Source organism: Diadema antillarum, unplaced genomic scaffold (assembly GCF_040938485.1).
Source record: "Diadema antillarum isolate AM-2024a unplaced genomic scaffold, OU_Dant_1.0 scf00000134, whole genome shotgun sequence".
NCBI lineage: Eukaryota > Metazoa > Echinodermata > Echinoidea > Diadematoida > Diadematidae > Diadema > Diadema antillarum.
The window spans coordinates 4377806-4391343 of record NW_027271023.1 but is presented as its reverse complement, the minus strand read 5'-3'; the positions used below and the strand labels follow the sequence as shown (position 1 = coordinate 4391343).

At 38.2% G+C, this 13538-nt stretch overlaps 1 protein-coding gene across 3 annotated transcripts in view; it reads left to right on the top strand.

Annotated features, from left to right (window-relative positions):
• Window positions 1-13538, top strand: part of LOC139720919 (proline-serine-threonine phosphatase-interacting protein 1-like) — a 91946-nt gene that overhangs the window by 21533 nt on the left and 56875 nt on the right. For all 3 annotated transcript variants that reach the window (XM_071632250.1, XM_071632251.1, XM_071632252.1), the window contains exon 2: window positions 10938-11038. In XM_071632250.1, coding sequence (XP_071488351.1) covers window positions 10938-11038 — 101 coding nt within the window. The remainder of the gene's footprint in view (window positions 1-10937; window positions 11039-13538) is intronic.

Here is a 13538-nt window from a genome sequence, read left to right as displayed (position 1 = left end):
GCCAGGGTCAAGTGTAGTGCATGTGGTGGGGTCAGTGGTACACCCCCCCCTATTTTGCAGAGAAGAATATTTGACAGCGGAACCTCTGGAATTCATGGTTTTATTGTATTTCTAATTATTATTATCATGATTATTATTATTCTTTTTTTAATTAATTAATTAATTAATTTATATTATTTATTATTTATTTATTTATTTATTTATTCATTCATTTTTATTATTATTTTTTTTTTGGGGGGGGGGGTGGGGAGGGGTGGTGTTTTGGGGTTATTTTATACATTGTAAGAGCCAAAAGTGTATACATGTACATTTGTATGTGTGCAGGGGAGAGGGGCAGCCCAACCACCCTTCTGTGGCCTCTGGGTCTTGAGCAGAAAAGTGCATATTACGGCCAGGGAGGTTGGAGCAAGAATACTACTGCCCCACCTCCCTGGTTTAAACTGAACATTCTTGCAATTGATCTATCGTGATGATTAAAGAAGAATCCACTTCAAAATTTTATCAACTTCAGAACAAAGAGGAAAAGACATTCCCTACAGAACAGTGCAAAAATCGGAAAAGAAATAAGGAAGTTATGACATTCTGAAATGTCACGTTTTTGGAAAACACTTCTTGTCCAGTCATTCAAATCAGCAAGTTGATGATGGCATGCTCTCACAATTTCTCATATGTTACATTCAGAAATGACAAATATCTCATATTTCTGCAAGAAATAAATTATATAAAACTTGCCTTAAAAACCACCCAAAATACAAAAGAACAAATGTTACTTCTATATTTTGATATGGGAATATGCCTTTACTTACATAAAATAGCTAAAAATAACAATTTTTCCAAATTTCATATCTAACATACTGTACATGAAAAATTGTGATGGCATGACATCATTAACTCGCTAATTTTGAATATTCATGTGGACTGGTCAAGAAATATTTTCCCTCAAAATGTGAAATTTCAAAATTTTGTATTTCCCTTATTTCTTGTCCTGTTTTTGTCATTCTTGATACGTTGTGTAGGGAATCTTTTTTTTTTTCCTCAAGCCTTTGAAGTTTATATATTTTTGAGGTGGATTTCCTCTTTGATTGCCAAGTGCAGCTGCCCAGATGTGTTTTCGGTCAAGGACAGCTGCAATCGTGTCTTTGATAGTATTGTCTGTCAGTCTGACAGGAGATGTAAGAGGCCATAAAGTTGCAGTGGAATGGAATTGTTCTTATTCATAGCACTTGTCAAATCTCCCTTGTTAGTCTTAAAAAACCAAAAAAAAAAAGAAAGACCCAAAACAAAACCAAAACCAAAACAAAACTTTTGCCCGAGAATTCATTTCTGTAGTCATTGACATGAGCTGATATCTTGTAAAACTAGAAAACACTTTCATTTTAATGTGTGTGCTCACAAACCACATTCTGATTTTCTAAAAACTTTGTCAGACTATATGCATGAAGAGAGAGAGAGATAGAGAGAGAGAGTGTGTGTGTGAGAGAGAAAGAGGAAATAAGTGGGTAATGATTCCAGCTTTAATGAGCTTAAAGGGACTGTGCAGTACTGGTCGAGGTGGGGATTTAGGTTTATAACATTCCTAAGTGAGATAATGAGAAACCTCTGATGAAATACCAAAGAGCATGTAATTGTAAGAAGGATTCAACGTTTGTTTGATGAAAATTCGTTTTCAAATGGCGGAGATATCCAAAAAGTGATGATAATAAAAGGCGACAGGCCATGCCTTTTATTAGGATCTCTTTGTTTCACCTTGTTTTTGGATATCTCAGCCATTTCAAAACCGATTTTCATCAAATAAACTTTTGATACCCCTAAGAATTGCATGCTCTTTGACATCTCATAGAGTGGTTTCTAAATATCTCGCAAAAAGTTGAAAGCTAAATCCTCACCTCAACCAGAACTGTACAGTCCCTTTAAACTATGTTCTAAACTCACTATATAATTATAGTTCAGGGTCCCCATTCTTGAATACTGCTTTCCAACTACAAGTAAGTTTTGTTCATTTATGATAGTAACCCTTGCAACAATATCAAAAATGCAGTTTATTGGTTGATTAATGTCATATATGCTGTGGTAACTACAATTAGAGTAGTATACCATGTTCTGTATGTGTGGTGCAGCTTCGCATAGCTTTTGAGCAGCACACTTGCCACACTTCATAATTGTTCAAGTGAAAAGAATGTTATGAAATGTGTGGTACACATTTTATTCCTTTTTTTTGGGGGGGGGGGGGGCTTGTAGGATAGAAAGAGAGGTCTCCCCTTGCTGTTCTTTATATCCCCCTTCAATTAATAGGCTGGTGTTGATCAACACTTTGTCTGAATGAGCAAAACATCATGAAAGTGAAGCTTAATGGAAGTAAAGGGTTGTCAAACACACTTGACACGCCACTTGAGTTGAATGGTGGATGATAAATTTTCTTCTTTCTGAACTCACAAGTAGCATGTAGAGGGAGGAATAAATTGATAACAACAGAACTGTTCTTTTTCTCTTTGCTGACTGGTTAATGAAATTGAAATGAGGTTCATTTTTCCAAAGGTTCTTTGATCTAAAAATGAAATAAGGTTTGTTATTAAGAGGGTTCATTAACCCATTGCAGATGGACTGTTTTTGCTATAACACGTATTTCCCCATGGACACCTTGCCTGAGTATTCTCGGGACTCGTCTTCAACGGGTTAATCCACCAAATATGTGACCATGCATCACAAAACAAACAAAAAGTCGCACACATTGATTTTGTGTGAGAACTGAAAATAGGGGAAACAGGCCAACCTAGCCAATCTTGAAATTTTCATATTTTCTGAAAGAGCAAGTCTTCAATCTTCTACAATATACTAAAGTTAAGAATCATAAAACAAACAGGAAAATGTGTTTTTAGCAGTTTTTTCTCGAACGCTTTTTGGTAGAATTGTGTGATGAGTTCAAGTGTCTTTTCAATAATAAAGAGTCCCTTTTTTCATTCTTAAAAACCCTATCCATACTCTCCAATTTAAACTCTAATAACTTTAGAAAGGATAATGCTAACTGCTTTGTAGTTGGCATTGATCATTTAAAGAATGTGTTAATAAAGCATGCTTAAATTCAGCTTAATCTGATAATCCCTTCTTTGTTGTTGCTACGGTGGTTTGCATCATGTTTTTTCTTCCGTTCATCGCACAGCTAGCACGGTTTGGTAAAGATTAAGCGCTTGAATAGACTCTGTACTTCAAAGCCTGTTTTCTCAGTTCTCATGTTAGTTTGTGTGTTTTTTTTTTTCAATGTTAGGATAGATTAGGAGAGTTCTTTTGAATTGATACATCATTTTAAAGCTTAAAGTCTGTTCTTTCAGAATCTGCTCTTAACTAAAAATCCATATCTGTCGACTTTTTGTTAGTTTTGTGATGCAGGGTCACATACATGCATATACATGGTATCAATAATGATACACAATGAACGGAGACCCTTCAGGGTATTCATGGGTATCTTTGTCCATGTTTTCTTTCTGCACTTACCGGTAAGGAAAAGATCAGGATGTTAATGAAGATCCACGTTTCTAACTGAAAACATCCTGGTTATTATGGGTAGGGCGATTACAACCCTTCTTATCTTCTCATGTGACTGACCTAATGACAGTGGTGTTATTATTTTCAAGCGAAAGCAAGCTACGTGTTGTAGTTTACTTTCTTTTTGTTTTCTTACATTTTTTCCCCATAGGTGAAGTCTCATTTTATTGCTCTAGTATTGTAGGTAACCTCTAGGTATGATGTCAATATTGGTGTGATATGACATTGCCTGAAGTTTGACTCCAGCAAGGTGGAAGTGATTATCGGTTTTGAATGTGAGCAGATACTTTTGCTATTAAACAGCACACTAATGCTCTTATGAGGGTTTTTTTAGCTCACCTGAGCCGAAGGCTCAAGTGAGCTATTGCGATCGCTCTTCGTCCGGCGTCCGTCGTGCGTCGTCCGTCGTGCGTCGTCCGTCGTGCGTAAACTTTTTACATTTTCATCTTCTTCTTGAGAACCCCATGACCGATTTTCACCAAACTTGGCAGGTAGCATCCCTAGGGGGATAGGATCTCAATTTGTTCAAATGGGCACCATGGCCCACCTGGGGGGCCCCAGGGGGGCCCAAACACCCTAAAATTAAGGAATCTTTAAAAATCTTCTTCTCTAGAACCAGAAGTGATAGGGCTTAATTGATACATTGTACATTGAGTAAGTACATTGATGACTGTAGTTTCAAGTTTGTTCATGGGGGAATCAGGGGTGCCCCCCTTGGGACCCAGGGGAGGGGGGGGGGTGGGGAGGGGTCCTAATGGGGCCTAAATTGTACATTTTCATCTTCACTTTGAGATCGCCATGTCTGATTTTCACCAAACTTGGTAGGTAGCATCCCTAGGGGGATAGGATCTCAATTTGTTCAAATGGGCACCATTGCCCACCTGGGGGGTCCCTAGGGGGCCAAACCCCCTAAACTTAAGGAACCTTTAAAAATCTTCTCTAGAACCAGAAGTGATAGGGCTTAGATGATACTCTGAGTAAGTACATTGATGACTGTAGTTTCAAGTTTGTTCATGGGGAATCAGGGGTGCCCCCCTTGGGACCCAGGGGAGGGGGTGGGGAGGGGTCCTAATGTGGCCTAAATTGTACATTTTCATCTTCACTTTGAGATCGCCATGTCTGATTTTCACCAAACTTGGTAGGTAGCATCCCTAGGGGGATAGGATCTCAATTTGCTCAAATGGGCTCCATTGCCCACCTGGGGGGTCCCTAGGGGGCCAAACCCCCTAAAATTAAGGAACCTTTAAAAATCTTCTCTAGAACCAGAAGTGATAGGGCTTAGATGATACTATGAGTTAGTACATTGATGACTGTAGTTTCAAGTTTGTTCATGGGGTTGGCGGAATCAGGAGTGCCCCCCCCCCCCCCCCCCCCCCCCCTTAGGACCCAGGAGAGGGCTGGGGAGAAGTCCTACAATACAGTTGTAATGGAGCCTGAATTGTACATGTTCATCTTCTTCTTGAAAACCTCAAGATGAATTTTGACCAAACTTAGCAGGTAGCATCCCTAGGGGGATAGAATCTCAATTCCTTCAAATGGGCACCATGTCCCTCTTGGGGGGGGGGGGGACTAGGGGGCCCACCCCCCCCCCCCCCACATTAAGGAATATGTAAAATCTTCTGCTCTAGAACCAGAAATGATAAAGCAAAGTTAATACCATGAGTTTGTACATTGATGACTTTAGTTCCAAGTTTGTTAATTGCAGATTCAGATCCAGGACTGCCTGCCCCCCCCCCCCCCCCCCCCCCCGAGTTGAGGGGGGGGGGGATCCATATGCAGACCTAAAGTTTCCAATGTTCTCAGGTAAGTGTGTGCAAGAATGCATGGAAGGTGAAATTGCGATACTCAGGTGAGCGCGTGACCCGCGGGTCTCTTGTTTTTTTCATGTTGTGGAATGCTTGTTTGTTTGTGCTGTTAAGTTTTAGTCTGTTGGAAGGCAGGAAAGGACGGAAGGATGGATCGTATTAATTACAAATTGGGCCAACGTCAGATAGAGTAGGAAATTGTGAGTATTAGTGGTTAAAGGGCACATCAGAAATCAAACATCACTATGCTAGCCAAACTCATTATTAAAGTAGACCAGAATTCACCTTGATCAGGAATGTTGAGATTTACATGATCAACAGCGACAAAAATGTCAATGCATTCATAGCTGAATAACAAACCTTACCATGTATTTCTTTTTCAGACTAACAAACCTTTGGAATAAAGCCACAAATGTTCATCTTGCCTTATTTCAGTTTTGGATGAACGAATATCTAGGTATAGAGAATTTGTGTGTTTCAGAATAACGAACCCTTATTAGAACAGTGAACATCACTGTGTTACAGTAGGTACCCTGCAGGGTACCCTGCAGTACGACATAAAATGTAATTATGGGTCTCATACCTATAAAGAAAGTGGACCATCGTGAGCCCCATCACATTGTCATACATGTACCAAAGAGACCAAAATAAAGCGATGAAAATTGTGTAAATGATAAAGCAGTACCAGCTTGATAATAATAATTGCTTATTATAAAGGAATACCAGCTTGATAAGAACTGTGATTACATTTAAATGATGAAGGTGAATTTCTCTGCAAAGTGTATCATGTTTGAAGGCTGAACATATTTCTTTTATATTCAGAGGGATTATTCATTCATTGTTATATTTTTTTTTTGCCGTAGATTCATAAAATTTTTTAAGGAGTGACACCATTGCATGAGTGAAGCCCCCCCCCCCCCTCAAAAAAGGCAAAAAATAAGAACTGAAGTTCAACAAGTTGGTTTTTCAAACAGACATTTAATCTTGTATTTTATGATTTTCTTTTCTTCATATACTTTCTTTCAGGTTCAACTAGATAGAGAACTATTTTTGTAGATGTGAGCCCAGGATGGCTGAATCAGATTATGTCATATGATAGATTTATCATTATCAGATTATCCATTTTGAAGAGGGGACCTCTCCCCTACACCAAGCAATACTTCAAGTTTTGAACTCTTCTGAAAATGAAGCTGCAGAAACTTTGAGGATGAATGACTCAAACCAGATTGGTGAAATATGTCACATCTTGATTGAAGAAACAGTTTGTTTTAAATAACCAAGGTTGTTTCTGCTTATCTTTGCTTTTTGAGAAGGATATTCCCTCAAAATATTGCAGGGAATGCAAACGATTGGGCGGTTATTTCATGTCACCTTTTCTCACAGCTGAACATCCCTAGATGCCCCTTAAAGATGCAGAATACAACACCTATGATGTAGTTCTGTTATGCATGATTGACTCCATTGAGGTGGGGTTGTGGATTAGGATTAGTGCTTGGTCATACTGCTAATCCCATTGACAATGTTTTGACAAAGTGCCTTGTGGAGAAGGTCACAGCTCTGAATTTATAGAAGCACAATGAATAGAAAATCTGCTCAAGTTTGCCTTCATTTCAGGCTTCGCTTGATTTTTTTTTTTTTTTTTTTTTTGGGGGGGGGGGGGGGCTGGGTGGAATTAGATATGTTTGTGTGTCATTGTATGTGGAGTGTACAGGTTAAAATGGGGGGAGGGGGCAGAGAGCAGTGTGTAGGTACAGTGTAGGTCTAGATGTGCATGCATGTTTGAGTGCAGTCCGGTAAACTGATACACCACATGGTGGCCTGCAGGCTACTTTATTGAAGAAGAAGAAGAAATTATTAAAGAGTAGTTTGTTCTCTGTGGTATGGATGTGCCCTCAAGTCGAAACATCTCAGCCTCACTGAAGTTGATGATGCACCAAGTTAAGTGCTCTTTACTGTAAAACGAGGAATGTTCGTGTGCATGTTAATTTTGCCGATAGCCAAGATTTGCGAAATGAAAATGCACATGAAAGTTCTTGTCTATATCACTATATGCATTGAATGTTAGAGGTACATGTAACTCACAAAAATTTCATGCCGCGAAAAAGGTCGTCGGCTCCAATTCGCAAAAATTTCATGCCGCGAAAATATTGTGTTTTACAGTAACCTGTTGAAGACGAGTCCTGAGTAATACTCAGGCAGGTGTCTATGGGAAGTGTGTTTTATAGCAATATCAGCTCGTCCTCAACAAGCTTTAAAGCAAGTGTGATTTTGACCTTTTCAGACTGTATGTTAATTGATCGACTATCATATAACTGATAAATGTCTCAAAAGTTAATGAACTACTAATGTAGGCTGTGGGTACTTTTCTTAACCCGTTGAGGACGAGTCCCGAGTATACTCGAGCAGGTGTCTATGGGAAATGCGTGTTGTAGCAAAATCAGTTCATCCTCAATGGGTTAATCATATGCAATGCTTCAGTTTGACCAAGACTGGATATCACATCCAAGAACTATTGAAAAGCCTTTGCATGAGTAAGAATTGTGATGATACTTTAGTCATGACACATGTCCAATGTTCATTTGTGTTCTGTGTTCTGTAAAGAACATGGTATTTAATGTGACAACCAGAAAAAAATCCATGCCATGATGTACATATAGACTCGATGGAACATTTCTATTCAATACGACTTGTGATGGGCATTAATATTTTTCAGTCCATTTCACTTAAAACTAAGATATATGAATGTGACATAGTGTTTAGCAAAATGAGGACAAAAAAGTTCGACTGTTGTGTGTGTATGTGTGTGTGTGTGAGAGAGTGAGAGAGAGGGAAGGAGGAACAAGAGTAGGCAGAAGATTTATCGTCTGCAAAAGCTCCCCTAACGTTTGCAAACTAATGCGTCGAAACCGAGAAAGGAAGCCTACAAGAGCATGAAGCTTGAAGAGTGGAGCAGAGGTTCTGTTCAATGTTGCAGCAATTGAAAATTGCAGGCATCCATTACAAATGGGTATCATTCAACGACTACAGCTTTCTAGTTATGTGTGCCAACGAGAAACACTCTTTTGTTCAAATTAATGGTTCTTGTGCAGAGTCGTTTTTATGGCAACTGATTGACAAATTGCCCTTGAGCAATTAGTATTTATTTACACCAGTGAAGGACATTTTGTCAATCAGCTAGTCTTTTGTTGTTTTGCATGCTGAAGGCCTGAAGCAAATACAGACAGCATGGGTATATGTTGAAAAGGTAGCTTCTTCCCCCATGCACAGCTGACCGGTACTTTTGATGTTTGTTCACTGACTGCAAAAGCCAGAGCTTAGCCGTTGTTGAGCTTATGTTTCATGTGTTTTGAGTTTAATCATATAGTGAGCTTGTTTTGACTCAAGATCCCTGTGGTTTGATGAAAAAATGAGTGGTATTCCTAATGAATGGGAAAATTGTTATGATTGTTTATCCTGTTGATGATTAGTCCCGAGTACACTCAGGCAAGTGTCTATACACTGTAGATGGGAAATGCTTGTTGTAGCAAAATCAGCCCGTCCTCCGCAATTGGTTAATAGCGGCATGTGATAAAAACAAATTAGCTGAATTGTGGGTGATTCATGTCTGTCTCATGAAAGTTATTATGATATCAAGATGGACTGTTGGCCCACTTCAGCCTTGTGGTGTACCCAGGCACTTATTGTTTGAATTTGCTGTGCTTTTTCATCAGTATTGAAGTTTGTAAATCCTCCAAACTTTGCCCGTAAGTATAGCCATCCCACTTCCTTGTAACAGTGTGGCTCAGTTCAGGGAGGTGAAACGAACACCTCCCTGCTCAGTGTCAGAGGAATGCCATGGTGACTTGATAGTGGGATTTACACTGATAATGCAAATTAGATGGATTCACACTGATGCAAATTATTGGGATGCAAATCTTGAGATTTTTGCCTGTGTGGACATAGAAATCCCACTAAATAATGCAATCAACATTTCAATACAAGTCCCAAGAAATCTTGCAATTATTTTGAAATTGTTGGAATAATTTGGTGCAGCGGCATGTGTGTGAGCGCTGGAACAAAATAATCTTGAGATTTTTTGTCCCGTCATTCATGCATGCTTAAACAGCACACGAACACAAGGGCAAGGGTCGCCATTTTCATGTAGTTTCGTTAGATTTCAGACATGTGTAGTTTGATCTCTAAATTAGCGCGATTAGCAATTAGCAGGACATTTTTGTCCATTTGAACTAGTGCAAAAAAAAAAAAAGATCTAGAGATTTGGATCACGATTATTATCCCACTATTTTGTCTGTGTGAATGTGACTATAAATAAGGACTAAGGGGATTACGTACATCTCTATTCATTGCTGATTAGGTTTTAGACATTTGTGCCTGTCATTGAAGAATTCACTCCCAGCGGATGTGGCAATCATTGAACAAAGTGCATTAATGGTTAAGAGTGAAAGCTCAAAAGATGTCTGTCCTTTGCTAGTGTGAGATATATCAGAGTGATACATTGTACATGCCCTTCTATAGATCTGAGAGGATTATTGGGAAGATCTTAAATTGCATCACTAAGATTAGAAGAGCTCAGAATCCTCAGCATGAATGTGTGATGTCAGCTTGATGTATGATCTGATGCACAAGATGATTGATTTAAAAAGCAGACATTATGCAGTTTGCCAATCATTTGCTAATCTTTGTGTAAATTTGTATCACCATATCTGATAAATGAATTTGCAGTCCAAAATAATACAGGGCCTGTGGAGTGTTTTCAAAAGTGTGTGTGTGTGTGTGTGGGGGGGGGGGGGGGGGGGCACTTCCGGGTTTCATGAGCTAACAAGCCAAAAAAAAAAAATGCCTTCAGCACAACTTTCTGAAGCCACTTCCGGGTTTCTTCAGCTGACAAAAGAAAAAAAAAATTTCCGCTCTCATCTTTCTCTGTTCACTTCCGGGTTTCTTCAGCTGACAAGCTGAAAAAAAAAACATAACCTTACCGCGCTCACACTTCAAGGTCTCTATCTATTTCTTTCCAGTGCCACTGATGAACTTCCGGGGTAAAAAAAGTATGTGTGTGTGTGTGTGGGGGGGGGGGGGGGGGGGGGCAAAGTGGTGGCACCTTATGTATGTATTCCTTTGTATGGTGCAAAAAAAAAAGGTCCCCCCGGTTCTGCAGGCCATGTAATATGTATCCATAATATGCATTCATAATACAAAAGGGACACCAAAATGCATGGTTACAGTTATACTTCAGCAATGCTATTTTATTTTCACCTGATTCCATTAGAAGTCCCTGGATCAAAAACTTTTAACTTGATATTAATTAAAGCAGCAATGCATTTCAATACATTACAATTTGGTTCAATTTATCTTATTAAATTACAATTTTATTTGCAATAAAGTTCATTCAAATACAATACTGACATTTTTTTTTCAACGGCAGTGTGCCCTTATTGTTACAGTAACCAAAGCTTCATTTCTCTGTATTTTAATATTTTGTCAAATCTTGAACATTTAAGAATGATTAAATGACTGGAAAAAAAAAATGTTCTTTTCACACATTCACCTGGTTCTGATAGTGTTCATTTGATATTCTTTATTCTCCATCAACAGGATACAGACTTTAACAGTACTGGTGGATACGAGGTCCTCATAAAGCGAATGAAAGATGGCAGAGAAATGTGCAAAGCGCTGGAAGAATTACTCAAACAGAGGTAAAGTGTGGCAACTTCTTTAAAGCAGTTCATGTGCTTGGAGTATTGTGTGTTAATTTTTCTTGCGATGAATTCTTCCGTTCTCTCCCATGCTCTTTTAAAGGAAACCAAAACCCTTTATAAATGTGGATTGGGTTAACCCGTTGAGGATGGTTTGATTTTGCTACAACACGCATTTCCCATAGACGCTTGCCTGAGTGTACTCGGGACTCGTCCTCAACGGGTTAAAGTAGCAATAGAACACATCAGTGAAAGTTCAAAGAAAATCAGACATTCCATTCAAACGTTATGAATTTTTAAATTTCAGTGCTGTCATTGCTGGATAAGGAGACTTCTGCAGTTCACGATGTCATTCTGGACAACAGTGTAATACAAATATAAAGAAAATGCAACATATTTTCACTTTTCTGGAATAATGAAAAAGCACTTACTTGTTTCAGAAAGCAGGGGGAATGATAACTCTTGTCATCAGTAACAAGTCGATGGAATACACTGTGTACTTTTCATGAAAAGTGAAATTTGTGGCATTCTCCTCATATTTTCTTTATATTATTGTCCAGAATGAAGTCATAAACTGTTGTAGTCTTCTTATCCAGCAATGATGGCACCAGAACTCTAGAAATTAATGACTTTTGAAGTGATTGTTTGATTTTCCTCACATTTTTACTGATGTGTTCTACCAATATTGAACTGCTTTCACTCAATACACATTTACATCTTGTATACACTATGTGGGTTTTGGTTTCCTGTGATTATGGCAGATCTGAGTATTAATCCTTTGAAGAGAAATTTACCCCAAACATGGATTCACTGGATGCAAAAATATTTTGTAGAACACGTCGGCAAAGTTTGCTGAAAATCTCGAAAAGTGGTCAAAAGTTTTGGTTAAATCTGCAGTATGTCTTGTCATCGCTATAGGTGTTATGGTTGCAACAATATGAAATGTCACAATGGTTCAGTGATATGATGTGTGGAAGATATGAAGGGAATTTTAACATAACATTATATAATATAACGTAATATAATATAATATAATGTAATATAATATAATATAATATAATTATGATACAACTTTTCTTTCTGAACGAAAACTGTACATTCCCTAACCTTTTGCTGATATGTGTCGTGGGTGATATTATTTCCCCTGCCTTCTGAAGGAGGTAAGTAAGTGCTCTTCATTATGCCAGAAAATGAAAGTGCTGGTAGGGTTTGTGGAGTTTTCTTCATACTTTCTTTTTATTATTCCATTACTTTGCCATAAAATTGTTGTAGCCTTCTTTCAGGCAGAAACAGCACATTTGAGTGTTCAGACTTAACCATGTCTATGAAAAGTCATAACTCTTGTACAATTTGCAAAATTTTCTTCAAACTTCAGTTCTGTTTTCTTCCAATTATGTTTCCATTTATTTAATCCAGATACCTACATTGTACTGTACTTGAGGTTTAGTACAGCTGTCAAAGGCATGAAATCTTTGTTGTACAGGATAACTGATATATTTGTATAAATTTTCAAAATTGACATGCAATGTAGAAAAGAGTAGCTTGCACTGTTGTAGAAGAAAATAAATCAATTAGGTGAATGATTAAGGGGTTTCACATTGAAAAAAAAAGTTTTCTAATCATAAAGATGTTCTGATTGTACATGTATTTAGAGTTAGGGAGCATTCAGAACAGAGTCTCCTTATGAACTGCTGTTAAATTGGGAATGACATTGGATATGACAGCTGTGTCACAAACTGCGTATCCTATCAATCAAACATGGAACTCCTGTCCATGCCTATGATATCCATGCACTATCCGCAATGAAGCTACAGCTACTCTCAAATTTATCTCATGTAAATCTGCTTTGGAAGATGCACACAAACCCCCACAAGCTGTGATGAACAAATACTTTCTCCAGAGCTGAAACTGAAACCACTGCAGCTGAATTGTGCTTTGTGTGTTTTTTTTTTTAATGGACATACCACTTTCTTTTATCCAGCTCATTGTATTGTCATATTTTTCCCCATAACACAACACATTTTGTGTGCATTATTAAGCATGGCTTCTTTCTGATTCTCAGTTACTCCCTGAGTGTTTCCCCCACTAAGTTTCCTTGTGCACTCATGATCAATTGGCTCTTGCTTAGTATCACACTATGGAAAACTTAGCACTTAACCTAGTATTCTCTACCAACATTCTCAAATTTCCATCACACTAGACTTTTAACGGAATCTACCACTTTTCTATAGAACCATGTTTATGCAGTGAGTTAAATCATCAATGCCAGGCTGGTGTATGCATGCAACAGGCTATATTTTCTCTGCCAGTGCCATGTAAATGGTGGCACTTGGTAAAGTGGACAAGGATACAGCAATCTGACTAGAAGGTCCCAATTTCTAATCCCACCACACACTTTGTGCTTTCAAATGAGACCCCTACTGAATATTCATGGTTTTTTCCTAGAAGTTTATGAGACAAGTAACTGCACAAGCTGTATTTACTGCATAAACTGGATATA